General features: G+C 49.9%; 1 protein-coding gene across 1 annotated transcript; it reads right to left on the bottom strand.

The window, feature by feature from the left end:
- Positions 1–19: 19 nt before the first annotated feature.
- Positions 20–26,226, bottom strand: LOC123825158 (cytochrome P450 1A2-like). Its single transcript, XM_045848473.1, is given in 11 exon segments — positions 20–143; positions 17,351–17,678; positions 18,301–18,395; positions 19,513–19,636; positions 19,896–19,974; positions 20,402–20,533; positions 21,089–21,564; positions 21,567–21,636; positions 21,638–21,920; positions 25,741–25,819; positions 26,163–26,226. Coding segments are annotated over 11 exon segments (1,854 nt in total).
- Between the last annotated feature and the right edge of the window lie 1,235 nt (positions 26,227–27,461).

Raw genomic sequence — 27,461 nt, 5'->3', positions numbered from 1 at the left:
GAGAAAGCAGGGCTGGGTCTCAGATGTTGCTGGAGCTCTGGAGGAAAGTGTGGTGCTCTTTGCTGAGCTGGGAGAGCCTGGAGAGGCTCAAGCTGGGAGGACAGCTCAGGAGCTGGATTTTAGACAAACTGAGTTGAAGATACCTGTGAGAGACATGGAGGTGTCAAGCCCGTGTTTGGAGCCACCTTTTAATACCAGACCACTGAGGCTCAGAGTAGAAAGAACTTTCTACCAGACCAGAGTCCACTCCCAGGACTAGGGCTTAGATCTGAGGACACCCAAAGCCTAAAGCACCAGCTGCCCCATGCAGTGGACTTTTGGAAAGGAGATCATTGGAGTAGGGGCCTTGGGTTTTGGGATTTGGGAGGAAATTTAAGAGGCCCCTCCCAGCCAAGTAGGCTCAAGCACTAGCTTTCCCAGTCTGGGCTACCTGTCTGGCATGAGGGAAAGGAGAAAAGAGAGGCTGGAGGACCCCGGATGGCCCTGGATGTGGGGAACTGTGCTCAGGACTTTGGGCTGCATTCTGATGAAGTAACCCACCCACACTAGCTCGGTGCAAAGTGGGGACGGCGCTGATGGCTAGAGGTCCAGAGCTTAAGTACCTCTATGGGTGGGTATGCACTTTGCACCTAGGATCTCCTGGGGAGGAAAGGGCCTCTCCTCCCTCAGCCTACCTTCTCCCCTCCCCCAGCCTCTTGGCTCTGAGAAGACAGTTTAGAGAAGCTGGTGTGAAATAGCTTGAAACTCAGTCCCGCCTGGGCAGAAAACAGGAAGCCAAGATTAAAGGCAGATTTCCAGCAAAGTCCCCTCGACTTCCTGCAGAGCAGGTGCCCAGGCTGAGCTGACTGTGAGCAGCTGCCTCCCTGCCAGCACCTGGGGCGCCCCACAGGGCTGGCCCTCCTGCTTTGGAAGCTGCTCTTTGACCCTGTCATCACCATGCCCATCGGAGCCTCCTGCAGAAAAAGACCACCACGGAAGGTGGAAGTAGCAGTCTCTGGGAAAGAAGCCTAGTGATGGCACCCACAGGAAACAGCTCTGGGGACACCTGGGGGCAGGGAGACCAAGCAGAAAGGGCATGGGCTTCGAGGTCACTGGGCCTGGTTTGAATGCCACTTCCCTGCTGCAGGGTCTCACTGACTTGTAGAGGTGGATCAAAGGGCAGAAGCAGCACAAAGCCGGGGAGAGGGGCACTTGAGGAAGGTGGCCAGGGAGAGTGGACCATTGCCCAGGCTGAGTGTCCCTAGGGAAGGCCAGAAACCAGGAGACAGCAAGTGTCATAGTGGCCCCTGCCATCCGAACACCAGAGGCTGCTTGGCTGGATGACTAAGCTGATATCCACAGCTGCTAAAAGCTCAGGAAACAAACAGGGGCCAGGCCTGGCCTCCCCTGCAGCCCCTTTCCCTCCAGACCAGTAGGAGAGCAGGCTTCCAGGAGCCGGGTCAAGTCAAGATGTGCCTGCCTCATGCAGAGGCATCATTCTCACTCAATTTATCTTAATAGTGTCTCTGTTAGAGTCCTGGCCTCACTCCTGCTCAGCTCTGTGACCTCTGTTTCCTCATCTCCAAGATGGGAGTGAGAGGCCCGGCTCATAGGGCACTTCTCATGCTAAGTGGAAGTGAGCGAGTAGATCGCTGGCACGGTGCTTTGGCACAAGGCTCACTTTTACTCACTGGCAGTTAAGTGACTCCGTATTTTTTCTCTGGCTCCTGAAAACAGGCTCTGTAGCCCCAGCTCCCTTCTGCTGTCCTCTAAGCCTTCGTTCAAGTCCAGCTCCCTGTGCCGCCGTTTCACCAGTGGCTGATGACATGAAGCCCTCTGTCATCCAGTCACCAAGTAGTGGGTGTGTGTGTACTATTTTCTGGGGACTTGAGTGGCTGGGATTGGGTAGGTCCGGAAGGTTTCTTGTTTCTTACCTGGAGTCCTGGGCTAACAAAACCTTCCACACATTGAGGCTTCTCCCTCAGAGCTGCTCAGACGCCTTTGCCCACCAGGTGTCGTCTCAGAGCTGGACCCGGCCACCCAGAAGTCCCCAGGCTCTGCTTTGTGGATTGGAAAACCCAGTTGGTGCTGTTCTGACTCCTTCATGGGAACTGTTAGGGCGGAAGTAAATAAACTGTTCTGAGGTTCTCTGCCATGCAAAGGTGGGAAGCTTGGCCCAGGGTGAGGGGAAGGAGGAACAGGGGCAGGAGGTTTGCCTGGCTTGGGCCTCGGCCCAAGCGTTTTCAAATCACATGCAAATCTTCCTTGCCAGGTGTACCTGTGAATTTAGCCTGGTATTAACATTTGTCCCTGTCAGAGATCAGGGCAGCTTTCAGAAGTCCGCTCCCTTGGTTGGGAGTGGGGTGGACTAGGATAGGAAGGGGACCCTCTCTGAGCCAGAGTAAGTTCCAGAAGCTGCCTATGAGTCAGGGATGGGGCCTGGAGGGCCCTTCTTCAGTGGTCTCCAGGGACCACGTGGGATGTATTTCTTCCCTTTGGTTGTACAGCCCCTCGGAGTTTAGTTTTAAACAGTGGTGCCTGGGTGGGGGGAGCTCTGTGAGGACAGGAAATGGCTCCTTTTCCTCTGTCTGTCCACAGGGCAGCACTGAGCCTGCAGCAGTGAATTTGTGTTGAACGAGAAGTGAGTGACTGGATTCTCCCTGCTGTCGTTCCTGCCACAGACCTCAGGGCTTTCACACCAAAGAGAGGGTCCTTGCCTGACACTCTGCTGTCCCCCCCACAACCCATCTTCTCAGACCTGCTCTTCTTCACCTCTGGGTCTTCACGGGCACTCTCCAGAGCTAGCCTCCAAGAGGTCCCTGTCACCTCTTCCTCTAGCCAGGGCCGGTTCCATTTGGAGAGGTGGCCCTCTTATCCCTCGAGACTCCCCCCCACCCCTGGCCATGCACCTTTCATTTGGCAGTCTCAGAGGGAAGGCAGGTGTGCCGAGTTGGGGAACCCCAGTCCTAGGTGCTTGATGTCCACATGGGCCTAGCCCTGGATTGAGGTTGGGGTGACAGGACCAAAGTTTGGGAGAAGCTGGTCACTTGCCTGAGCTTGTGGTGCAGAAGGGAGCATGAAGTTTCCAGTCAGCCAGGGTGAGGTTGCCACGAACACTAGGGACACAGAGATTCCTTTCAGGGGCGGCTGAGGGCCAAGAGGCCAAGGGCAGCACCTGTTCAAACCACACCTGAGGCCCAATCTTAGCTGTTTCCTTGTTGCCGGCATCTTTGAGTCCCATCTTTTCTGTAGCAGTACATTTATTTTCTTTGCTTATGTTAGCTGGAGGCTGGTTTCTGTTGTTTGTGACTTCGAATCCTGCTGGGTGACCCCTGACCCCACTCCCATCATGGCAGTGGGAGGATGAGGTATGGTCCTGCGTGGGAAATTCTAGATTCATAGCAGTGATTAGACAAAGGCCATTGTCTTCCCTTTGCACTCTCTGTGATGACTTGCCTTCTGACCTCTTTTTAAAAATTTATTTTATTTTATTGTTTTTCAACTACAGTTTCCTTCATTTCCCCCCCACCACTGCCTTCTACCCCAGCCATCTGCCCTCTTTTTGTAAGAGATGGTGCTAGCCTGTAGTCTCATCTGTGCGGAGGGGGAACACTGCCCCCTGGTGGCCAGAGAGCAGATCCTTTCCAAGAGGAAGGGAAAATGATGGGGCTGGAGGCAGAGCAGTGGTTAGGCCCTGGCTGTTTGGAGCCGGGGAAGAACCCTGCCACAGGCTCAACCAGGGCCAGAGGCAGAGTTGACCCTCCCCAACTGGAAGTGTCCCAGGGCTGGCCCGGGTAGATGGAGACAGGGAGACAAGTGCAGCCGAAAAGGGAAAGGATAAAGCCACTTCCAGAAAGCATGGCTGACTGGTTACTCCCTCACAAAGAGGCACTAACCAGCTTTTCTAGGACCCCCGGTGGCCCCTGTCTGGCACTTCAAGGCCTTTTCCAGATGCACCAGGAGGGGACAGCCAGGTCAGCACCTGGCTGCCAGGATTCCCCAGTGCCCACCACCTTGAGCTGCTCTGCGATTCCAAGGCCATGACTGTGCTGAGCCCCCAACATCTGGCCTGGCCTCAGCATGCTGACACTCCTGGGATTTTCCTAAATACCAAGAACAAGGTGAGGAGAAGGAAGGCACAGGCCTTTGAACTGTGGGTCGGGTGTTTGTACATTTGATCTCATTTAGTCATTATCCCTCAAGGAGCACAGGAGCATGTGGACCTTATCTGTATAGCAAGGAGGCCCACAGAGGGTGATTTGAAGCACCAGCTCACAGCCTGAGATCTCTCTTCTGCCCCTGAGAGGACTTTCAGACCGCAGTTCCAGAGGCCCGGGCCCCAAGACCTGAGTTTGTTTGGCAGCGTAGGGACTATGAGCTGGGGGAGATGTTTGCATTCAGGTGCAGAGGAGCTGCTAGTGCAGAGCAGGAGGGTCTGGATGGAATGGTCCTGGACCCCAAGGTGGGAGGCAGGACTGGGATGAAGGGGCATGAAGGGCAGGCGGGGGACAAACTTCTGGCTTAACAGTCTGTTCTGAACCTTCTTGGCTGGCTGGCTCCGGCCCAGGTGACTTGCGTGAGCACAGGGATTCTGAGCTGCAGGGGCCATTAGCAAGCCTGCGGTGAAACTCAGCTGTGCAGATTCCTAGTGATGTCATCTTAGGAGAATGACCTCCCCTCTGCACCCCTGCCCCCATCTGCCTGGGGAGCATGAGCACACTGCCCTCACAGAGGGTTGTGAGAACTAACGGGCAAATACCAGGAGAGGCCTGGCGTGAGCAGATGCTCAGGGAACAATGGCGATTCTCAAGCAGAATCAAGGGGTCAGCTGGACTCTAGACATTTCCAAGATTCTATAATTTAAGTCCTTTGAATATAAGTGCCCTGAGAAGAGGTAGGTTGGGCTGTATGTGCTTGTAGAACTGGCTACTCCATCCCTGTGCCTGTCGGTGAACTTGCAACCCTGTCGGCTCCCCTGTTGCTCCGGGTAAGAGAGCAGGATGAGTGTTCCCGGTGGTCAGTGCTCCTCAAAGCCCTGCCACAGAAAAGCTGATGGGTCAGCGTTGGAGGTGGTGGGCTCCCTGCCCCTGCAAGTGAGAGATAAGAAGTTGGACTCTTGGCAGGTAATTGGACCAGGAGTTTCTATTCAGGTGTGTCTATAATGACCAGGCCAGGGATTGATGAAAAGAGAGTGGGAGGAGTCCTGTGGTTATTCTTTGTGGATTCTCCAGAATTTCTGAGTAGGAAGGACTGGAGACTTGTCTTGAAGCTGCATTTGCAAAGTAAATTCACTTTTCCTTAGATTGTCTTTGGAACAGGGTCCCCAGGGCTGTGGTGACCGGCAGCCGTGTTAGGATGCATGTGCTTCTATGAGAGGCCACGAGGGGGCGCCCCAGACTGCACTCTTAGGCTCCAGCTCCAAGCAGGACGGTGGGAGCAATTCCTTGCCTGGGAACTGAGAACTGTGAGGTTGCTGGTTTGATTCCCGATAATGGTACATGCCTGGGTTGTGAGCTAAATCCCCAGTTGGGGGTACTGGAGAGGCAACTGATCGATGTATCTCTTGCACTTCGATGTTTCTCTCCCTCTTTCTCACTCCCTCCCCCCTCTCTAAAAATAAATAAATAAAATTTAAAAAATGTTTTGACAAATATTGTCAGATTCTCTTTTTAACTGAAATTCGCTCTCACCAATACTGAATATCAGTGCCTGATTCCGATGCCCTTGCTGACACAGTGTGTTATCAGACATTTCATCTGTGTTGATCTGGTGAGAAATCTCGTATCAGCTTTAAGTTGTATTCTCTTATTCACCTGTAAGGCCAAAGCATCTCCTTATATTTTAAAATTTATTTGCATTTTCCTCTTCTGTTAACAGTTCATTTTCTTTGTCCATCTTTATTGGATTTTTTTGGAAGAGCTCTTTGCACATTAAGGAAATTAACCTTTTACCTGTGTGTCATGCAGGGTCCCCTCAGGAAACAGGTGGCATGCTCGAATTGGCTTAATTTGAGGAAGGTTTAATACAGGGGTGTTTACACATCTGTAGGCATGTGGGCAAGGACTCCCGGAGTCTCCAGGGAGACTCAGGGAGAGAGAGCTGCCCGCGGCTCAACGTCTTCTATCCCCCAGTGTTAGAGCTTCCACTCCGTGAACCCAGTCAGAAACCAGGGGCAAAGGGGCCTGTGGACACGGCCCCACCGCAGAGCTGGGGTGGAGGGGCCTGCAGGGCAGACCAGCAGGTGTTCAGCACTCATTCACTGTGTGTCTTTGGGGTTTGTTGACGCCTCTTTTAAGTGCAGCATTGATTTATTTTTATTTAGTAAAACAATCTTTAATAGCTTTTGGAGTCAAATTTAGAAAGGCTTTTTTTTCATTCTCAGATTATTAAAAAAATCAATTCCATGTTTACTTTTGGCCTTTTATGGTTTTATTACTAACATTAAACTTTTAGATCCATTTGAATTTATTTTGGTGTTAGGGAAATAGGTGTGCAATTTTTTTTCAACAGCGTTTATTCAGTAATATATCCTTCCCCTACTGATTAGAAATGTTCCTTATCAACAAAAGCTGTGTGCATGGATTGCTGGGAACAGAAACTCACTGCTCTGCCATCTGCCACACAGCAGCAGGCCTCACTGTTGCCCCAGGGCCCTGCCTGGGGCTCATCCCCACAGCCCTTCCATACCCGTAGTGTCCTCTGAATCTCCAGAGTGGGGGTGGTGTGGGGTCCACAAGATGACGATGTTCCTGGAATGGTACCCGTCAGCTGGTGGAGAGTGCGGGTAGGAGTGGGCTTGCATGTCGGATGCTAGTCCGGGGCGCGTGTGTGTCAGGCTGCACAGCTGGGGGCGTCCACATTCTGGGTGCATGCACGTGGGTGCATGAGTGTATGTGTGTATGAGTTTGCCAGATGTTATGTTCCGGTAGATCAGCATGCCAACCAGGTATGTGTGTGCTTATAGCCAGGTGGGTATTTGCAGGTGTGCCTGCCACATCCTGTGCTCTTAGGGCCAGGGGAGTCACTCACTAGATGCCTGAGAGTCCTTGCCCTGAGAATCCAGAAGCAAGGAAGCTCAGTCCCCAGGTAGGGGAAGGGGGTGAATATGGCGACCCACCAGGCAGAGTAATCAGGCAGGTTTGCAGATCATGTTGCTACTCCAGCTCGCTGGCATGTTGCACTTGAGAACCTGGAACCCTGGACCTGGTGAGGCTCTCTCCCTGGATGGGGGTGCAGAGACACTACCCTAAGCTTTGGAGGAGCCATGGTGTGGAAAATGAGTAGCTGGGCAAGATCAAGGCAGATCTCAACTTCCACCAGCACATCAAACAAGGCAGGACTCAGGGCTGGAGTGCCCACCGCACACCCAGGCCTGGAGGGCCCAAGTACAAGGAAGATCTCATTTCAGTCCACTATCCACACACAGATTCTAGGTGGGGAAATGCGTGCCCAGACCAGTGTCTTGGTCAGAGCCTCTGGGCAGCAACCCACCTGGAGTGAACCCTTCGAATTGGGAGTGGACAAGCATCATGGGAGAGCTGCTTCCCACTGCCTCCCCCCGCCCCCGGCCCGCCCTACTTTGATGGTGGAGGCACTGGACCCCTAGAGTAAGGGCGATGTGTGTGAGAGAGGGGAGAAGGTGGGGGGATAGGTGAAGGAGCTGCTGCCCAATGAAGCCTGAGTGCTGGAAGGACATTTTGGGGATAGCATGTTCCCCGCCTCCTCCCTGCAGTGAGCCCTGTGCTCTCTGGAGGGATTTCAGGGCCCTGACCTCAACCTTATCTGCAGTGTAGGGGTTTGGGCTGAGCCCCGGAGATGGATCCTTCTCACTCACCTTTCCCGCTTAGCCTCGAGCCCCTGATGCCTCTGACTGGCCTCCTGTGCCCACTCATGAAAGCTGCTCTAGTCAGGCTGCGCACCAGGGCACGAACAAGAGAGCAGGTCCCTGGACTCTTGCAGGAGGGCCCAGCCCTTCCCCTGGGGAGGGGGTCAGGGATGCCTCTGAAAAAGGGGGAGGGGAAGCCAGACCAGGTGGAAGGACAGAATGTATTAAAAGAGAGAGAGAGGCTCTGCTCTTGAGAAGCCGGATATCTCCAGGCTTCCCTGGAGCAGGTGTGGGGGGTGGGGGTGGTGGCCTGTTCCACTGGGAGTTATGTTTCCTTCTGGCAGCTCCTTCTCACGCAATGGGCCGGAAGGGGTTGGGGGCCCATTGTTCCCTGGCACGCCAACACCCCACCTTCTGGGTGGGGGGAGCAGTGGAAGGAAGTGGGCTGAGTCCAGGCCCTGGCAAGACCCCAGTGGTAAGCGGGTGTCGGGTCCTGGGAATGCTTGGGAAGGCTGGCTTACGCGTGTGTGCCTGGTGTGAGCCCAGAGCACATGCCACACATGCCATCGCTTGGTCTTCACCTGAGACTACCCTTCCCAGTCTTCCTGGTGTGTGTGTGTGTGTGTGTGTGTGTGTGTGTGTAGCATTGACCTAACACCTGGCCCTTTACACACTTTATCTCATCAAGCTTCCCACCAACTTTGTGCAGTGGTAAGATGAGAAAATCTAGACCCAGAAAGGCTGCGCACCTGGCCCAGGGTTAGTGGGGGAGCTGGGTTGTAAACCTTTCTGTGAGCCAGCCTCCTGCCTTATCCTCTTTCCCTTTCCCAGGCCCCACTGGGGATTGGACTCATTAACTACTGGCCCGGGATGAAGTAGTGGGTGCAGAGGTGAAGGGCTGGCCTTGGGAAGCATATCAAGTGTCATCACGCTATCCTTCTAAAACCAGAAAAACCCTCTGGCACTCAGGGCCCACAGGGAGAGTGCGGGGCCTCAGCAGAGACCAGAGGCTGCCTCCTTCGTCAGAGCAGGCAATGGGCACGCACCCCAGAGTGCCCTGCCCCTGCACAGCCTTACAGCCTGCCCCTGCAGCTGCACATCTTTGACTTAGAGCCCCAACTCCAGAGGGATCCTGCGAGCCTGGCCTCTTGTCGCGGTGGAGGGGCAACCAGAGCGCAGGGTCTTGGGAAGCTAATTTTCAAGGGGGGGTCACTGAGGGATGGGGCTGTGCTCAGGGTGTGACACCTCAGGAACAGGAGCCAACAACAGTGGTAAGGTGGAGGGACACCCATGAACTGACTTTTTTTAACCACATAAGCTGTGGACTAGGAAAATCCAGCTTCTGCCTGACACTTCCCCCACCACCCCCATGGTGCGCTCACCACCCTCCTTTCAGAAGTCTGCTCCCTCCTCAGATCTCTTTATCAGTTGGAAATCTTTCCTCGGGGAGCAAGCTGCCTTCAGAATGAAACTTATCTGGGCCTATCTGGAGGGGTCCTCAGGGACTGGGCATATTTGCGTAGGGACTCGGGACCCTAGGAGAGAGGACATCCTGAGGGAAAGGGAGCCAGGCAGGACCACCGGGCCCAGTATTGCAGCCCCCTTCTGTGAAGGGGCGGGCTGGTTTGGACTAAGAATAGCAGTGGCCCTGTCCCTGATTTGTCAGGACACCCAGTCTTAGAGGGTCAGGGAGGGCTGAGGGCAAGGGCAAGGTTGCTCTGCACTGAGGGTGTGAGGAGGGGTGGGTAGGACTGGAAAATGACAAACAGAGGTCCTCGTGTGGTTCTGCTAGTCTGCCCCTGTGCCACGTCTCTCCTGGGCCAGGCGTGCAGGGCCCACCTGCCAAGTCACCAGCTGTGACTGCTGGGACCAGTGGTGGGTGCCACTTCGAAAGGACTCGGTCGCTGACTGGCTGCCGCCTGGCTGCCACCTGGCTCAGAAAGACGGCCTGAGCCAATCAAACGCCTTTCTCAGCAAGCAGAACTAAGTTACATAAAGGGTGGTAGTAGAGGCTTGAGAGTTAATGTTAATTAAAGGATCTAAATTGGACATGCTAGGATGCTTAGAGAAGTCACTTAATTTTTCATTTTCACCAAATTTACTCCACTCCAGTGGCAAACCTCAACATTTGCCAGACCTTTGTGTGATTTTGACCATAGCCTTAGGTGAGGCTGGCAGAGCAGGGTCATTGTTCATGGCCCAGTCCTCAGGTTTACGGTGCTGGAGAAGACCTCAGAAGTGGCTGGACATGGTGATCTGAGGCCCAGAGATGGAGACGGGCTTGGTCAATGTCACCCACACCTAGAACTGGAGCTCAGGGCTCCTCACCTTCCAGCCAAGTGCTCTCTCCAGCTGCCCATATGTTCCGTCAGTCATGCTGCTTGTCTGAGCTACCCTGATCTATGTGGGCAGTCCTGGCTGAGGGAGGCAGGCGGGGCACCAGGTGTAGGGAATGCCGCCCCAAAACGCGCCCCCCACCAATTCCCAGATCATGCTTTCTGACCCTTGGGTTCCTTATCTCAGAGGAGAGTGTACTGACATCCACCTCCTAGGGTTGTCGTGAGAACAGCCTGGGATGATGTGTGTCCAGGATCTGCCTAGGAAGGGGCAGGACAGGTTGTTCCAGCTCACTTGCAGCCTGCTGGGCGGGCAGGACTGGTGAGGGGGAAGGGGAACAAAGTCTCCATGTCCAATCCCTCCTCCTACTTTGGCTCTGGCCAGAGGGGAACCCTGGGTCCACCTGAGTGAGTTAAATATTGGTCAGGTGTGCAGGAGAAGCTAACGTCAGCTCCTGACCACGGGGAGATAGAGGTAGCAGTGACTATTTGGTGACCACTGGGCCTGAAACGCCCCAGAGAGCTGGGCCTTGGCTGAGTCTTAGCTCGACGAAGTCTGGCAATGTCTGTTTGTTGTTCATTGGGGTGTTTATATGTGTGTGCCACTAGGGTGCATTTTTGGAGTTTTCCACGAGTTAGGGACTTGAAGGATAGGACCACGTCCTTTCAGACTGGAGCTCCCAGAGCAAGGCTATGTCTCCTTCCCAGACAAGTCCACGTTTCCTGAGATTCCTCGGCTTGGGCTGCAGCCCCCTCATCAGATGGGTGCTCAGAGCAGGCTTGCTTCCCCCTCAGACTGGAGCCTGGGTCGGGCTGCGTCTCCCCCTCAGTTTGTGATGTCCACGATAGGGTCATGCCCTGCTCAGCCTTAGGTTCCCTCAGGTTGGAGTCCCCTAGAGCAGAGCTGCTCCTTCTCTGACTGACAGGTAAGCTGAGTCTTCTTTCCAAAGCAGAGCTGGCTGGAAAGTTGGCTTTGGTTTGAGAACAGCCATGGACACAGACAGACGGAGCTCAGGTGAGGTGCTTCCTCCCTCCAAGATTTCAGCACAGAATTCAGCTGATTTTACTTCCTAAATTTATTATTTTCATCATAGCCACAGACAGCTGTAATTCCCTTCCAGAATGTTGAGGTAATTATGCCACTGGATGAACACTTTGGAAATGAAAGTCTGCCTCATTTTCATCTAATCTCAGAGAATCATAATTTGTAAGACAGATAAAGTGGAGTCTTGGTTAGTATTCGTAATAAAGCAAAAATAAACTGAAGGAAGGCTTCAGCAAGAGTGCGGATGGTATATAGTAGAGAGCACCTACTGCTGGTCAAAGGTGGCATTACAGCTTACCCCTCTTAGTCTTTGTGGTTTCCGCTCAAGAGAAGTGGTAAGAAGTGAGTTCCAGCCGTTCTACATGTGGGCTACTTGGAAAGGGCTTCTGGTAGGGTCAAAAGTTGGTAACTCACTCCTAGACTTCAACACCTAGGGGTTAGTCATCATTTGGACCACCTTCCTATGAAATTTTCAGTTTGAACTATTAGTAGCTTCCCCCCCACCACAAAACACATCTTTAATACAATAGTAAAAGTTAATAGGAAAACAGAACTAACTTTGCAGAGATCCACCCTACTGCCCACAGGTGATGAGTCTATGAGTCTGAGATTGGATGAGTCTGCTCCAGAAGGCAGGAGGTCATGATAGATAGATAGACGGGTACAGCCATTTTTTCTGTGTCATTCTCTCCTGCCTCCTTCTAAGACCTACCCAGAGTATTCCTCCATGGTTTTCCTTCCTTCATCCTCCACACCTGGGTGGGCACTCGAAAGTCACACTGTATCGTGGGCACCTCCAAGGATAAACACGTGTCTCGGAAAGAGCCTCGCGCTGGAGGGGCCTGAAGGAGGCTGGTGGTCAGTTCAGGTGTGTGCCCAATCTCACACCCTCACACTCTGTCTTTCTGTCTCTATGTTGCCGTGGGGAGGAGCTTTGCTCATGCACAGGAGATAAAACACAGTGAACAACTCTCTGATTTTGTAAAGAACAAAGCAAACATTATAAACTTAGAACTTGGGGCTTTTATGAGATCAACTAATCCAACTCTCTGCCTCTGGAGGTGAAATTAGGGAGCTCAGAGTGGAAAAGGGGGGGACTCTGCCACTGTGGAAGTAAGTGAGCAGAGTGAGTGCTCCCCCCAGCGCTATGCGGAGAGAGGGGAAGGCCTGTGCCTTTTTTGAAAATAACATTTGGAAGGTGAGGGGATTAAGAAATACAAAGAGGTAGTCACAGAATAGCCATGGGGATGTAAAGCACAGGATAGGAAATGGAGCAGCCGAAGAACTTATGCACATGACCCATGGACATGAACAATGGTGGGGGGATTGCCTGAGGGAGTGGGGGGTGCTGGGTGGAAAGTAGTGAAGGGGGAAAATCAGGAAAATGGTTAATTGTATAATCTATTAATTGTGTAATCAATAAAATATAATTGAAAAATAAAAGTAATACTTTGGCAATATTTTATTGTTAGTAGCCTTTTTGTTTTTGTAATTTATAGGCTTTATTTTAAAGTTCCCATCCCCCTGCCCCTACCCTTTGGCAGCCATCATCTGTTTCTGTATGTCTTTGGACCTGTTCCTGTTGTATTTATTCATTTGGGTTGTTTTCTTTTTACATTCCACATGTAAGTGAAATGATTCAGTATTTGTCTTTCTCTGACTTATTTCACTTATTATAATACCCTCTTGGTCCATCCATATTGTTCAGAGAATCACCTTCTTTGTTGCAAGATTACATTCTTTTTTATTATTGTTCAATACTGTTGATCAACATCTAGGTTGCTTCCGTATCTTGACTGTTACTAGTAATGCTGCAACGAACACAGGGGTGCATATATCTTTTTGAATGAGCATTTTGTTTTCTTTGGATATATACACAGAAGTGGCATTGGGTCATATGGCAGCTCTATTTTTAATTTTTTGAGGAAACTTCACACTCCTTTCCACAGTGGCTGCACCAGTCTGCATTTCCAACAGTGCACTAGGATTCCCTTTTCTCCAAATCCTTGCCAGCACTTGTTGTTTGTTGATTTATTGATGATGGCCATTCTGACTGGTGTGAGGTGATATCTCACTGCTCACTGTGGTTTTAATTTGGATTTCCCTGATGATATGTGACGTTGAGCATCATTTCATATGTCTAATGGCCGTCTGTATATCTTTTTTGAAGAAATGTCTATTCAGGCAATATTTTATTGTTACTAGCTTTTTTGTTTTTGTAATTGATAGCCTTCATTTTTAAATTCCCACCCCCCAGTCTCTTCCCCTTGGTGTTAAGTTATGTGAGTTCCTGATGGTTTGAACATTAACCCCTTATTGGAGGTATTATTTGCTAATATCATCTCCCATTCAGGAAGTGCTTTATTGTTTTTAATTTTTTTCAAGATTTTATTTATTTATTTTTAGAGAGAGGGAAAGTGATGAAGAAAGAGAGGGAGAGAAACATCGGTGTGTGAGAGAGAAACATTGATCAGTTGCTTATCGCACGCCCCCAGTCGGAGACCACAACCCAGGCGTGTGCCCTGACTGGGAATCTAACTGGCGACCTTTTGGTTCTCAGGTCGACACTCAATCCACTGAGCCACACAAGCCAGGGTTGCCTTTTTGTTTTGTTGATGGTTTCCTTTGCTGGCAAAAATGTTTTTGGTTTGTGGTTACCATGAGGTTTACGTATATTATTCTATATCTACAGCAGTCTATTTTAAGCTGGTAGAAATTTAAGTTCAAATATACTCTCTCAGGACTGCATTTTTAAAAAATATATCTTACTGACTATGCTATTACAGTTGTCCCATTACCCCCCCTTCGTTCCCCTCCACCCTGCACACCCTCCCCCACCCACTTTCCCTCCCTTTAGTTTATGTCCATGTGTCATAGGTTCTTTAGCTTCTACATTTCCCAACTATTCTTGCCTTCCCCCTGTCTATTTTCTACCTATCATCTACACTATTTATTCTCTGTACCTTTTCCCCCTCTCTCCTCCTCCCACTCCCCTGTTGATAACCCTCCATGTGATCTTCATTTCTGTGGTTCTGTTCCTGTTCTAGTTGTTTGCTTAGTTTGTTTTTGGTGTGGTTGTTAATAATTGTGAGTTTGCTGTCATTTTACTGTACATGTTTTTTATCTTCTTTTTCTTAGATAAGTCCATTTAACATTTCATAAAATAAGGGCTTGGTGATGATGAACTCCTTTAACTTGACCTTATCTGGGAAGCATTTTATCTGCCCTTCCATTCTAAATGAAAGCTTTGCTTTAGAACAATCCTGGGTGTAGGTCCTTGCCTTTCATGCCTTGGAATACTTCTTTCCAGCCCCTTCTTGTCTATAAGGTCTCTTTTGAGAAATCAGCTGACAGTCTGATGGGAACTCCTTTGTAGGTTACTGTCTTCTTATCTCTTGCTGCTTCTAGGATTCTCTCCTTCATTTTTACCTTGGCTAACATAATTATGATGTGCCTTGGTGTGTTCCTCCTTGGGTCCAACTTCTTTGGGACTCTCTGAGCTTCCTGGACTTCCTGGAAGTCTATTTCCTTTGCTAGGTTGGGGAAGTTCTCCTTTATTATTTGTTCAAATAACTTTCCCACTTGTTGCTCTTCCTCTCCCCCTTCTGGTACCCCTCTAATTCGGATGTTAGAATATTTAAAGATGTTCTAGAGGTTCCTAAGCCTCTCCTCATTTTTTGGAATTCTTGTTTCTTCCTTCTTTTTTGTTTGGTTGTTTCTTTCTTCCTTCTGGTCCACTCCATTGATTTGAGTCCCAGTTTTCTTCCCATCACTATTGGTTCCTGTGCATTTTCCTTCATTTCACTTAGCGTAGCTTTCATTTTTTCATCTAATTTTTGACCAAATTCAACCTATTCTGTGAGCATCCTGATCACCAGTGCTTTGAACTGTGCATCTGATAGGTTGGCTATCTCTTGGTTGCTTAGTTTTATTTGCTGTGGATCTTCGATCTGTTCTTCCATTTGGGCCATTTTTTGTGTGTCTTTTCTCACCTGTTAGGTTGCGGGGCGGAGCCTTAGATGTTCACCAGGGCGGGCAACCCAGTCTCTGGATTGTGACATTGTCTGTGGGGCTGGGGTCTGAGAGGGAACAGTGGCACTTACTTGGCTCTCTGTGGATTTCAGTCACTTTCCCCACTCCCCCCAAGCAAAGTGGGCCCTTCTGGTGCTGATTCCCATATAGGTAGATTTGTGTACATTCTAGGACCCTGTGGGTCTCTCCAAGGAACTCTCCTGTGAGGCTGGGAGTTTCTGCCACTGCTGTCTCAACCCCCACAGGTGTTTTCAGTCAGACGTTTGAGGCTGTATTTCCCCACGCTGGGACCCTGGGTTGCACAGTCTGTCCTGCTCCCCAGGTGTTTCTCCCGGTTTATCTGTGCTCGAATGTGGGACCGCACACTCTACAGTCTGCCACCTCTCTGGGTCCACTAGCCGCTGCCCTGCCGCAAATCCTCTCTGCCCAGGCTACTCAACTCTGCCCCTCCTACCACTCTGGATAAATGTATCTTCTTTAACTCCTTGGTTGTTGGACTTCCATACAGTTCAATTTTCTGTCAGTTCTGTGTTTTTTTTTTAATTTGTTGTCCTTCTTTTGGTTGTGCGAGGAGGCACAGTGTGTCTACCTATGCCTCCATCTTGGCCAGAAGTGCTCTTATTAGATATTTTAATTGCAAGTGTTTTCTCCCATTCTGTGACTTATCTTTTCATTCTTTTGATAGTATCCTTTGATAAGACCTGGGGCTTTTGCAGGTAACCTAAGCATTTCTGGGGAGTTTATCCTCTCCCAGCTGTGGATGAACAAATCAAGGCCTTGTGAGAAGTCAGATATTCTACCTTTTGAAGATAGGACACCAGAGATCCCCATTCACCCTTCTGGGTTTGGCCCACAAGACTGGGTCCCTACCTCCCTACTCCCTTTAAGTGTTCAAAGACTAGAATCATACAAAAAAAGAAGAGAGAAGAGAGAGCAGTAAATGATACACTCGTCATGACTGAGGAAACAAACATGGGCCCAGTCTCAGGACTCAAGAAACCACACACACTACATCATGGATGAACCTTGAAACCATGCTAAGCGAAGGAGCTAGTCACAAAAGACCACTTACTGTGTAATTACATCTATATGAAATGTTCACAGTAGGCAATTGTATAGAGACAGAAAGAAAACTAGTAATTTCCTGGGGCTGGTGGGGCAGGGAAGTTGAGTTAAGGGGGATGGGAAGTGACTGTTAATGGGTATTTTTAAAAAATCCTTACCCAAGAATATGTTTACTGATTAAAGAGAAAGAAGCGGGGGGAGAGAGAGAGAGAGAGAGAGAGGTGAGAGAAACATCAATCGGTTGTCTCCCATACATGCCTTGACTGGGGATTGAAACTGCAACCTAGTTATGTGTGCCCTGAGCAGGGGTCAAACCCACAACCTTTTTGTGGTATATAGGAATGACACTCCAACCAAATGAGCCACCTGGCCAAGGCAGCATGGTATTTTTTTTCTAGATTATAAGAATTCTAAAATTGATTGTGGTATTGTTGCACAACTCTGAATATACTAAAATCCATGGATTGTACATTTTAAGGGGGTGAATTATATGGTATGTGAATGATGGGGAGCAAAAAAAATCACCCTACAATATTCCATTTTGACATATTGATTATTTTGAATTACAGTTACTTAATAAACAGCCGATATAAAAAGGAGTCTCTGCCCCTCCTTCTTCCCCCTGAAAGCAGGAAATAAATCTTCTATGTGAAGATACCCTCCCTGTATCAGGAGGGTAGGAGGCATCCTTATCACCAGAGATGGGGAATTCAAGGCTCAGAAGGCTGTATAAGCAAACTTTCTTATGTCTTTATTAATTTGCTACCCAAAGCCCAAACTTCTTTGTATTGTCAAATCTTTACAAATAATTCTTTCTCTGTTTTAAAGGTGTAAAAGCTGCTTGCATTAGTCAGTTTTTTGGGTCTTGTATTTCTATGGGCTCTTGCATGCACAAAATTAAATTTGTTTTTCTTCTCTTAATTCTTATGTCAACTTAATTGTAGACCAGCCAAAGAACCTAGAAGAGAAAAGGGAAATTTTTTTCTTCTCCTTGCATGAATTATATCTCAATAAAGCTGTTATTTAAAAAGAGAAGGAAAGAAAAAAAGGCTGAGGCCCATGGCTGACCTCCATCCTTCTTCTCCCTCAGCATGCTGATGTCTTCTCCACTTGATGGTGAAGCATGGCCAGGCTTGGACATGCTCATGGTGGGTGTGCTTCATGGCCAGCCCATAGATAGGGGTTAGGTCCACTTTCACACCTGGTGGCACACTGAACTCCAGCCGCTGCAGCAAGATGGCCAGAACAAGGAAGACCACTCCCTTGGCCAGGACCTCCCCTATACACTGGCATTTGCCCATGCTAAAGAGCATCACCTCCTCACTTGAGGTTTTGTTGCTGGCAGTGCCATTGGCAGTGAGGAATCGCTCTGGCTGGAACTGACATGGGTCCCCCACTGCTTCCTGCAAGAGGAGCAGAGAAGCTGAGGTCTTTGGGCCAGAGGCCCTAGGACGGCAATCCTGAGGGAAGGCTTCTGAGCAGACTTCTGTTGGCACCACCAGTGTGAGGGTAGATAGAGGTCAACCTTGAAAATAATGCTTTTTAATATAAAATTGCCTTCATTCTAATCAGTAAGAAAGGGGAATCCATAGTATATCTCAGTTTATGCTTATTGTTTTGAAGTAACTATTGATAGCATCCCACACTCAGAAGTACCCCTGTTTGGGTGGAAAGTTATGTGGTCCTCCTACTTATGAAGTGTGAGTTTCCAAAGAGAAGTCCCTAAACCATTCACACCAAAATCACCTGAGTACTCCACCTTAGCTGCCAAAGTGGAATCTTGAGGGATGAGGTGCTATGATCTGTAACCATCTTCCTGGTTAATTCCTTTCTTCTTCTTCTTCTTCTTGGTTAATTCTTATTGCACTAAAGTTTGAGAAACATAGACCTAAGTTGTGTTACTTAGAGAAAGTTATATAGCAACTGAGGCACATTCCTTTATGATATAACCAGTTCCTAGAGGGAGAAACAGCCTTCCCAACTGCTGAACCTCATACATTATTTTTAGTGGGGGATACATGCTCACTGGTCATGATTGACGTGCCATTGGTTTATGAAGACATAGCGTTCCTTGGGGATGTAGAAGCCATTCAGTGTTGTGTCCCTTGTTGTGCTGAGAAGGGAAGAGGACTCTGTCAGGCCCAGGGGATGGGAAACTAGGGTACATCCCTGGGTGTTCCTTGCTCCTGCCTCCACATCACCTCAACAGCCTGCCCACCACAGGCTTCATACTCTACACTGGGAGGAAATGTCGGAGAATGGAAGGGGGAAATTGTCCTGCCCCTTCCTTGGCTCCTATTTTTCCACTTCAACATGTGTCTCCTGTACTTCTCTTTGTTCCCAGTGGGGCACTCAGCCATTCTCTGGAATGCTGGGAGCTTCCAGCCTGGCTGAGGAGTCAGGACTCTTACCTGGGAATAACGAGACCAACAAATGTGCAGAGGAAATGTTCACTATCTCTCTCTTTTCTGTTTTCTTAACTGAGGACATTTTTTTATTGCTTTTAGAGAGAAAGGAAGGGAGGGAGAGAAACATCAGTGTGAGAGAGAAACATCGATTGATTGCCTTGTGAATGTGCCCAGGCCAAGACTAGAACCCACAACCTAGGCGTGTGCCCTGACCATGAATCAAACCTGAAACTCTTTGGTTACAGGTGACACTCCAACTAACTGAGCCACACTGGCCAGGGCCACCATCTCTCAATGTTGTTAAAATCCTAGGACATAATCAAGGACAAATGGCTGTATGTTCCACAATCTACAAGATACCAGAAATGAAGCTTTGCCAGCCTGATGAGTCAGGAAGTCTTGGGGAGGGGAAGTTTGTGTCAGCATTGACCTTGGGCAGAGATAGGACTCTGATAGCCAGAGAAGAGATTAGAAGGCATTGAAAGTGGATGGCCCAGCATAAGCAAAATTGGAGGGCGGCTGGAACAGGGCTGTGAGGGATAGGGAGGCCGGCCTGGCTATGTTGAGATACTCGCAGGGAGAGAATGTGAGCATGGGTGAATGAGAGCTGAGATCAAGAGTGTGATGTTTTCCCGAGAGCTGGGTAGTTTGACCATGTGTGGACTGAATAGGGGCAGACTAGAGGCCGAGGGTCTGTGAGGAACCTGGTGTCAGGGTCAGGAAGGAGATGCTGAGGTCATAGCCAGGGCCCAGAGCTGAGAAACTGAGAGAAGAAAATATGATGAGGATGAGAGCTGGGAGGGCAGAATAGGTGGGCTTCACCTGAGGGGGACAGTGAAGGGGACGAAGGACGAGTGTTGGAAGGTCTCCAGGATGAAGGCCTCCATATAGGGGAGTTGGGGTCTGTCAGAGAGGCGGAGCCGCCTCGCCCTCCCAATCACTGCGTCTGTAGGCCACAGAGGACAGACAGGGCTTAGGGTCTGTTTTGACTGTTCCATGGTATCTGTGTCTCCTATGAGACCAAGTATCAGTCTATGTGGTGTCACTCAATGTCTGTGTACATGTATGAGACCCACCAGCCCTCACCAGCATCTTCTAGACAAGGGTGGCCATCATTGTATGCCCAGAGCTTACGCATAGTAGGTACACACCAGCAATGTAGATTCAACAATTGACCTGAGGCCCCAAAGCTTCTCTCCGCATACCCAGATCCTCCAGGATCTTCATCTGTATCTCAGGATTTGTCACAAGGTGCCTGAGGCTCCAGGAGATAGGCTGTGGTGACTGTGTCAAATCCCAGGCAGCATGGGCCAAGGTGAGGGAGAAAGTAAGACAGGAACAAGAAACCAACATTTTACCAAGCACCCACCGTGTATGTTCCAAGCATTGTCTTTCTCTGTCTCCCTCCCCTGACTCCCCATCCCTAACCTTGAGCCACTGGTTTCATAATTAGCTGCTAAAATTACAGGGGCTGAGACTTATAAGCCAGAGATCCCTTTACTATTCAAATGGGGAAACTGAGGCCCAGAGGAGGAGAAGGACTTGGCTGAGTTTCCCTAGGAGTTGGTGGCACAACCTGGGCTCAAACACTGGCTGGCCAGGGCTGTGTCCTGCACCATCTGGCATGTGATTCCAGAGTTATCCAAAGGACTTGGGGGCTGGGTGGTGCTGTGTGTGAACAGCAGGTACTGATGGATGGAGGGGCAGGGGCCTGGCTCCGACCGGCCCCAAAAATGTTGTGGATAAGGTTGACAATCTTCTCCTAGGGGATGAGGCCACTGCTGGCTCTGGAGTCCTTCTCACAGTGCTTGAACAGGGCACCTGTGACATTCTGGTCACTGTTCTGAGGGATGAAATTTAGAGGCACTCCAGCACTTCCGAGGCCAAAGGCTGGACCTTGCCCCATCCTGTTTGGCACTTCCGCCCAGGCCTCTACTCAGCAGGGGTAAGGCTCACAGCAGGAGCTGCCATCTGCCCTAGGTAGGGCTTAAAGTGTCATTTCATGCCCCATTAATTCTTCCTCCCAATAACCCCAGGGGTCCAATTTCAAAGGTGGAGGTTAGTGCCAGTACAGGGAAGCAAAGCGACACCTGAGCTGAGAATTAGTCTCCATTGGGAGTCAGGTTCCTCGGAACAAAAGTTTTCTAGTTCATAGGAACAGCCCCCACATTGCAGGGTTCTCTGTGGCTTTGAGCAGCTCCTCTGAAAAGGCTACAGAGGTGAGGAAACTGAGCCCAGGGGGTGGAAGGGTTGACTTCAGGTCACACACAGTGGGTCTCAGGTGTCCCAGAGCCTTCCTCGGCATTGGAGGCACATCAGCTGTATTTTGGAGCTGGGTGAGAGGGGTCAGACCTAGGCTCAGCAGGGTGCCACCTCACTCCCTGAGTGCTGGGCTCACCTTGTCAAAGTTTTGATAGTGCTCATGGATCATTTTCTTCAGGAACTGCATGAACCTCTGGTTGAAGGCCTTGAACCTTTGCAAGGTGGGGTTGGGCAGGTATTTAAGGATGGGGAAGAAGTCCATGGGGTTCCCAGAGGAGGCAGTATCCATGAAGTCATGGCTGTTCTTTACAAGGCCGAGCATCTCCTCACTGCTGTGGGGGAACTGCTGACCAAAGCATATGGCACCAATGACTTTGGCCACTGACACCACCACCTGGTAATAGGGATCAAAGCATTCGGCCCCTGCCATCAGCTCCTGGAACCTGCGAATGAGGGCCTCAGCCTCCTTGCTCACATGTTCCTCCAGGTAGCACGAAGATGAGGAAGCTGGATCTGAGGCGATGGAGAAACTCTTCAGGGCATTCTGGGCCAGGCGTTAGCGGGCAGCCCACACTGGTCCAGAGTCTGGGTTAAAGGTCATGCTCTGGCCATAGCTGAGAAGGTGAAGCTGTAGAGGTCAGGCTGGCCCTTGAAATCATCGCTCTGATGCACCAGGGCCTGCTGGGATGGTGTCCAGGCCACTGAGCACCAGCACAGGTGTGCAGCCAATGCAGATCTCCAGCACGTCCCCATAATGCTGGCTCAGCCTCGACAGCACCAGGTGTGGGCTCTTCCCCAAGGTCGGTATGTGTCCAAGCAGGGACCATCCCCAGGGCCCTGGTGGGCTCTTTAGGCCTTTGGCAACCTGAGGCTGCCAGGCCCTGACCACCCAGAATACCAGGCAGAAGATGGAAGAGTCCCTTGGTCGCCAAGAAGGAACTGGGCCAGGATGATGACATCTGTATCGACTGCAGGGGAAGAAGAAAAAAGAACCAAATAGGATCAAGGTGGAGCCATTCATTCATTCATTCATTCACTCGCTAACTCAGTCAATAACTTCTGTGCTTGGCTCCCAGCTGGATACCAGAAAGACTAAGTTACATGAACCAGGGGTTCTGTGGGCCAGGAGCTTATACACTTGGTGCATCACAGAGTCTGAGGGCTGGAAAGGAGCCTTGTGATTCCCAACTTTAATGTCTGAACTCCCAGTCATAGTCTTCCCCTCCCCGCACCTCACCTCAGTTTCCAATTTTGAGGCTGGAGTGGAGGCAAGTGACTACTTCAAAATGGGGTAGCACCCCCTTGTAAGCCCCCTGTGCAGGGTGTATACTGAGCATTGTGTCAAAGAGGTCCCACCAGTGCTGGCTTCCTGCTGATACCACCTCTTTCCCAGGGAATAGAGAGTTGCTCCCACCCAGCAACACTGAAGGGCCCAGGGGTGAAGTTCCTCCACTTACTACTCAGGCCCAGGGGCAGCTGTTTAGGGACAGGTGCTGTGTTCCTGGGGAGGAATGTCCAGCTCCTTTCAGGGTCTCAGGTGGAGGGAGGTTATTTCTCTTATGGACAAGGCAGGTTGCTGGAAGTGAGAGGCCTCTGGACTAGTCCAGGGTTAATGCAAATGGTGTGTGATTCCCTTCTGTCAGAGTCATCTTTATCAAGATCAAGAAGATCACCTCCTCTGAGGACACCCCTCCCTGAATCTTGGAGGCTGAAGTTGTTGGGCTGCAGCCAGGGCAGGGGGATGGGGAACCCTCCCCATTTCTTTACTTTAATCACATTAAGTGTCCTTAGAGATGGCCCAGTCCAAGCTGCTCATTTAAAAAATGGAGAAACCGAGGTCTGGAGCTAGACAGGAAGGACTAGAACTCAGGCCTCCTACACATGACTGAGGACCGCCCCCCTTCATCCTCTATCTCCACTGTTCCCAAAATATATGGTAGGGGCTCCTGGACACTAGGAAATGGGTCCAAGAATGGTACCTGTGGAGGTTGATGCTTGAGATTAGCAGGGGTGTGGGGGCTAATAATTACAACTGGCAGGCAGACAGATGGATGAGGTAATTGCAGACCCAGGTTATGCTGCAAGTCCTCTTTGTCCTGCAGATCTGCTCCCCCTGCTTCTCTGTCCTGCTCCGTGCACTGAGAGGCTGACCTCTGCTCTGGCTTCTTGTTGGGCTTGGTTGTTGGAAGGCATTAACATGAGATGGAAATGGGGGAGGAGAGTAAGTGTGGGGTATTTTTTTCTCCAGATCCTCCCTCCAAAGACACCGTGGTAGGCTACAGCTCCTGCCGGGCAGCTCTCCTCTCCTTACAATCTCTCTCTCAGGGTCCCAGAAACAGTTTCTCTCTCTTGCCCCTTCAAGCCCAAGACAGTGAGGGCTCCTCTCTGTTAGTAGTCATGGTACCACAGTATCCTGTCTTGGTTTCTCTATATGCTGCTCATACCTTTGTAAATAGTCCCCTTATTAAACTCTCCTCAATGACCAGTTTGAATGGGTCCTATTTCTTGTGAGGACCTTAAACAATAAACTGGTTCTTTGAAAGTTTCTGCTCCACCATTTTTGGAAGGTCAGCCTTTCCCCCTAGGCTGTTCCCTGATGGCTGCTGCAGTTTTAGCCAACACATCCAGACATGACAAGGGCCAGAGGGACAAGAGTGCATCTCGTGCCGTGTAACCCTTTTATGAGTAAGGAAACCTTTCCTAAAAGCCATCCCACCAGATAGCTCCTGCATTTCCTTGGCCAGAATCGTGTCACAGAGTCAAGTTTAATCCAATCACCAACAGGGCAACTGGGGCCACAGTGACTGGTTCAGACCAGCTAGAAGCCACTCCCTGAGGCTGGGGACCCACACCCACAAAGCACATAGCTCTGGAAACAAACATGGAGGATACCTGGTCAAAATTGAAGAGGAGGGGGAGACTGTTGGGAAGAAGGAAAAATCAAGGTGAGGGGATGGGTATTAGGTGTCTACAAGTGGTGGGGCATTTGGGAGAGTCCCTCAGTTGTTTGAGTGGCCTGTCACTGGTTGATGGGGCAATCAGGCTATGCTCTGATAGGTCTCAATGACACCACCTCCTTGGCAGGGGCATTTGGCTTACCAAGTAGGTTCTTCAGGGGCCCTGCTTTCATGAGAGGACAAGAACCTTCCCTATTAGCAAACTTCTGTGTTCAACATACAAAAGGGCATCTGTAAGTGTGATCGTTAGCATGGCCCTGAGCAGGCCCTTCAGAAAGTCAACATTGCCCTGCAGGCCTGCTTTCACAATGCCCTGGCCTGGCAAACATTTCCCTGGCAATAAAGGCATTGACAACCTGAGCAGACTTAGTCAAGTTCTGATATATAATATAGGTCTAAATTAATCACATCTGATACTATAGAAGAAAGAAGAGAAAAAAGGAAAAGAAGGCCTGCCTTCATCTCCACTGCCCTCTATCCAGACCCTGTCCAGAACCTCCAGCCACTCCTCCCTGTTTCTCCCAGCAGTGTTCCAAGGGCTGTATCTTTACAGCCCTTCTCACCCATCAACCCATGGAGGTCTTCTGTCCCAGTCCTGCAGAGCCTTCTCCACTGACAGTGGTCACAAAACCTGCTGTTGGCCGATTGTTGTGGTGGGGCCAGACTGGGGAGAAAGGGGCTTTGACCTGTTGAGAGGAACCAGGTGGCTTTGAAATTGAAAGAGGTTGGGGACTTCTATTGATCAAGGCCGTGTGGTGGGCGGCACTGAGGCCTAGTTGAGATGCTAACCCTGGACAGAAGTGATGGTGGCATAAAGTAGGATGCCTGAGCTGGGCCAGGCTGTGATGAGCTTCTTAAGGCAGGACTGTGACCAATTGCCTGTCCAACAACAAAATGACTAACACTCACTTAGCGAGAGATCCATTCAGCTGACCAGTTGGGCCCGGGTGCCCTGTGTACCAAGGCTCAGAATCTCACCAAGCCTCTGCCATTTCAAACCTGGTGTATTTTCCTATTTGGGAGTTTGACATGCTTCTATTCATTTATTTAACAAATATTCATTTAGCATCCACAATGTACAGGTTTGCTATTGATGAAGAATTGATCAAAACAGACAAGTCCCTGCTCTGTTGGAGCCTACAGTCTATCTGAGGGTTATAGATCATACACAATATAAAAATAAGTAAAATAATAGTACGTTTGAAGTTCATAAATGCTATAAATAAAAATCAAGTAGCAAAGAGGGATAGAGACTATGAGTCAGGGTAACAGTTTTACATAGGATATCCAAGGAGGGCATACTGAAAAGAAGGTATTTGGGGAAGTAAGACATGAGGATTTGGGAATAGAGAATTTCCAGGTGGAGGAAACAGCAAGTGCAAAGATCCTGAGGTGGAGTGCTAGATGGCTTCCACTTGCCTCTCCAGACTCACTCTCTACCCTCCCCCTACTCTCAGTTATGGAGGGCTGACTTTTTTGGAATATGGTAATGGGCTCCTTGCTCTTTGACTTCTAGTTAGGTTCAGTCCAGGGAAGGCACCAGTGGAACATGAATGGAGTGAGGTCAGAGTAGGCTCTGCTCTCTCCCTGGAGGGTCTTTGTATGCTAGCTGCAACTCTCTACTGAAGGTCATAGCTCTTCTCTATAGCCTCTTCATGGCCGCCTTCTCTAGGTTCTGCTTTCTACTCCTTTCTCTTGCTACTTTTAACCCCACTGTTGCAAACCCTGTGGGGCTGCATTGTCCCTTACTAGCTCCTCTAAACCTTTCCCATACCTTTGTAAATGGTCCCTTTATTAAGCTCTCCTTAATAACCCAATTTGAGGGACTGACCCTGACAGAGACAGGCAGGGATTTGCCTGGAGCATCTCAGGAACATCAGGGAGATATTTGTGCCTGGAGAGCAGTGAGCCTGGGGAAGACAGAGTAACAGGCAAGGAGCTCATAGAGGTCATGGGAGCCACATATGGAAGGGCCTTGCAGGCTATTATGAGGCCTGTTTCCTCTGAGGTTCATCATAAACTTCTTCCTGAAAACTTCAAGTTGGTCTGTCCTGAATTTGGGGAAGAGATGGCATCTTTTCTTCAGTTAGGAGCTGGGAGAGCAAATGCGGCACCAGGAACTTGGCAACACTGCTTTCTTTCTGGCCATGCCCCATCCAAGGAGACCCCAGCATGCAGGGAGTGAGCTTTGCTCCCAGTACATTGTCATCTGATAATCTCTGCTTCTCCTATGAGTCCCCTCCAGGCACTCACCAGCCAACGAGCCTCTCACAGTGGTGCTGATGATGGCATTTTTGGCAGACCAGTGGGAAGCCATCGGACAAGAGTAACTTCCTTAGGCTTCTGTCCAACCTGCCCAGGCCTTCTTGGGGCTATCTCAAGGGCTGAGGTTTACTTACTTACAGAACACTGCAGGGTAAGCCTCTCTGGCCTGCAGGTGTTGGGTATAATCCATTCCGTTGCAAGTCCCCAAACCCAACTCCTACTAGAAGAGGGAGACGAAGAAGAAAAAAGAGGAAGTGATGGAGAAAGAGCAAAAAGGGGGGAAAGGAGGCACAGGGGGAGGTGGCGGTGACTCTGAGTTATGTAGCAGAGGTGCTCTGTGGGCAAACTTCATTGACTTCAGGAATTACTGGGTCCAGGTGCTCAATGTCATCGATTTTTTCCCTCTCTCCCTCTCCTCACCTCCCTGTTTTGCTTTCCCCTGAGTGGACATCATGCTAAAGTAGACTTTCTTTAAAAATGGCCACTGGTAGGCCCAGACTTATTTCAAATTAGCTTAACTACCTTGGCAGAAAGAAAACCTCTCTTTTCCAAAGACTTCAGAAAAACTCTTGTTGGGTTCTCATTGGCCTGGCCTGGGTCATAAGCCAGCCTGGCAGCCTGGGGTGTGGGCAGCTCTGTCAAACCTATTGGCCAAGAGTAGGAGTGGGGTAAGGAACAGGAGTGGTAATGCCAGAAGAAGAGAGAATGGTGCTGGGCACACAAAACTCCTCAGATGCTGTCAGTGGCATGACCGTATAATTTATTGTTCAAGACAAGACTCTTCAGAAAGTGAAAAAGGGCACTATTAATATTTACACTGGGACAATAGGCTTAGACCAAGTCTATCTTTGGAAAATATTGTCACCCTAACTATAGCAACCAAGAGGCAGGGACCTGATGTTGGGGTAGGGGACTGCCTCATCTGAACCCTGGGTCCTGCAAACTAAACCTTTTTGGCTCTCTGGGCATAGGTAGGAGAGGGGAGGCACTTGGGCTCCAGATCTTGAATGGGATGAAGCATGGCTAGGTGGGGTGAAGTCCCAGTTGTACATATCCACTCAAACTGTACTCTTCAATGGCTTTACTCCAACCTCCCACTGACATGCTTTGTTCTTGTCATGTCCTATCCTTTTGCCAGAAATGCCCTTCCTATACTCCTCATACTCTGTGACCCTTCTACAGTGGCCCCCTCTCCACAGTCCCTTTACCTGCCCCCCGCCTCACCCCAGCTTCTCACAGCTCCTGTAACATTTCCAGATTCAACATAGGCTGTGCTCAGGGTGTGGT

This window comes from Phyllostomus hastatus, unplaced genomic scaffold (assembly GCF_019186645.2).
Source record: "Phyllostomus hastatus isolate PE091 unplaced genomic scaffold, TTU_PhHast_1.1 phas_contig_62, whole genome shotgun sequence".
Classification (NCBI taxonomy): domain Eukaryota; kingdom Metazoa; phylum Chordata; class Mammalia; order Chiroptera; family Phyllostomidae; genus Phyllostomus; species Phyllostomus hastatus.
The sequence above is the reverse complement of the archived record's forward strand: the minus strand, read 5'-3'. Positions and strand labels throughout refer to the sequence as shown.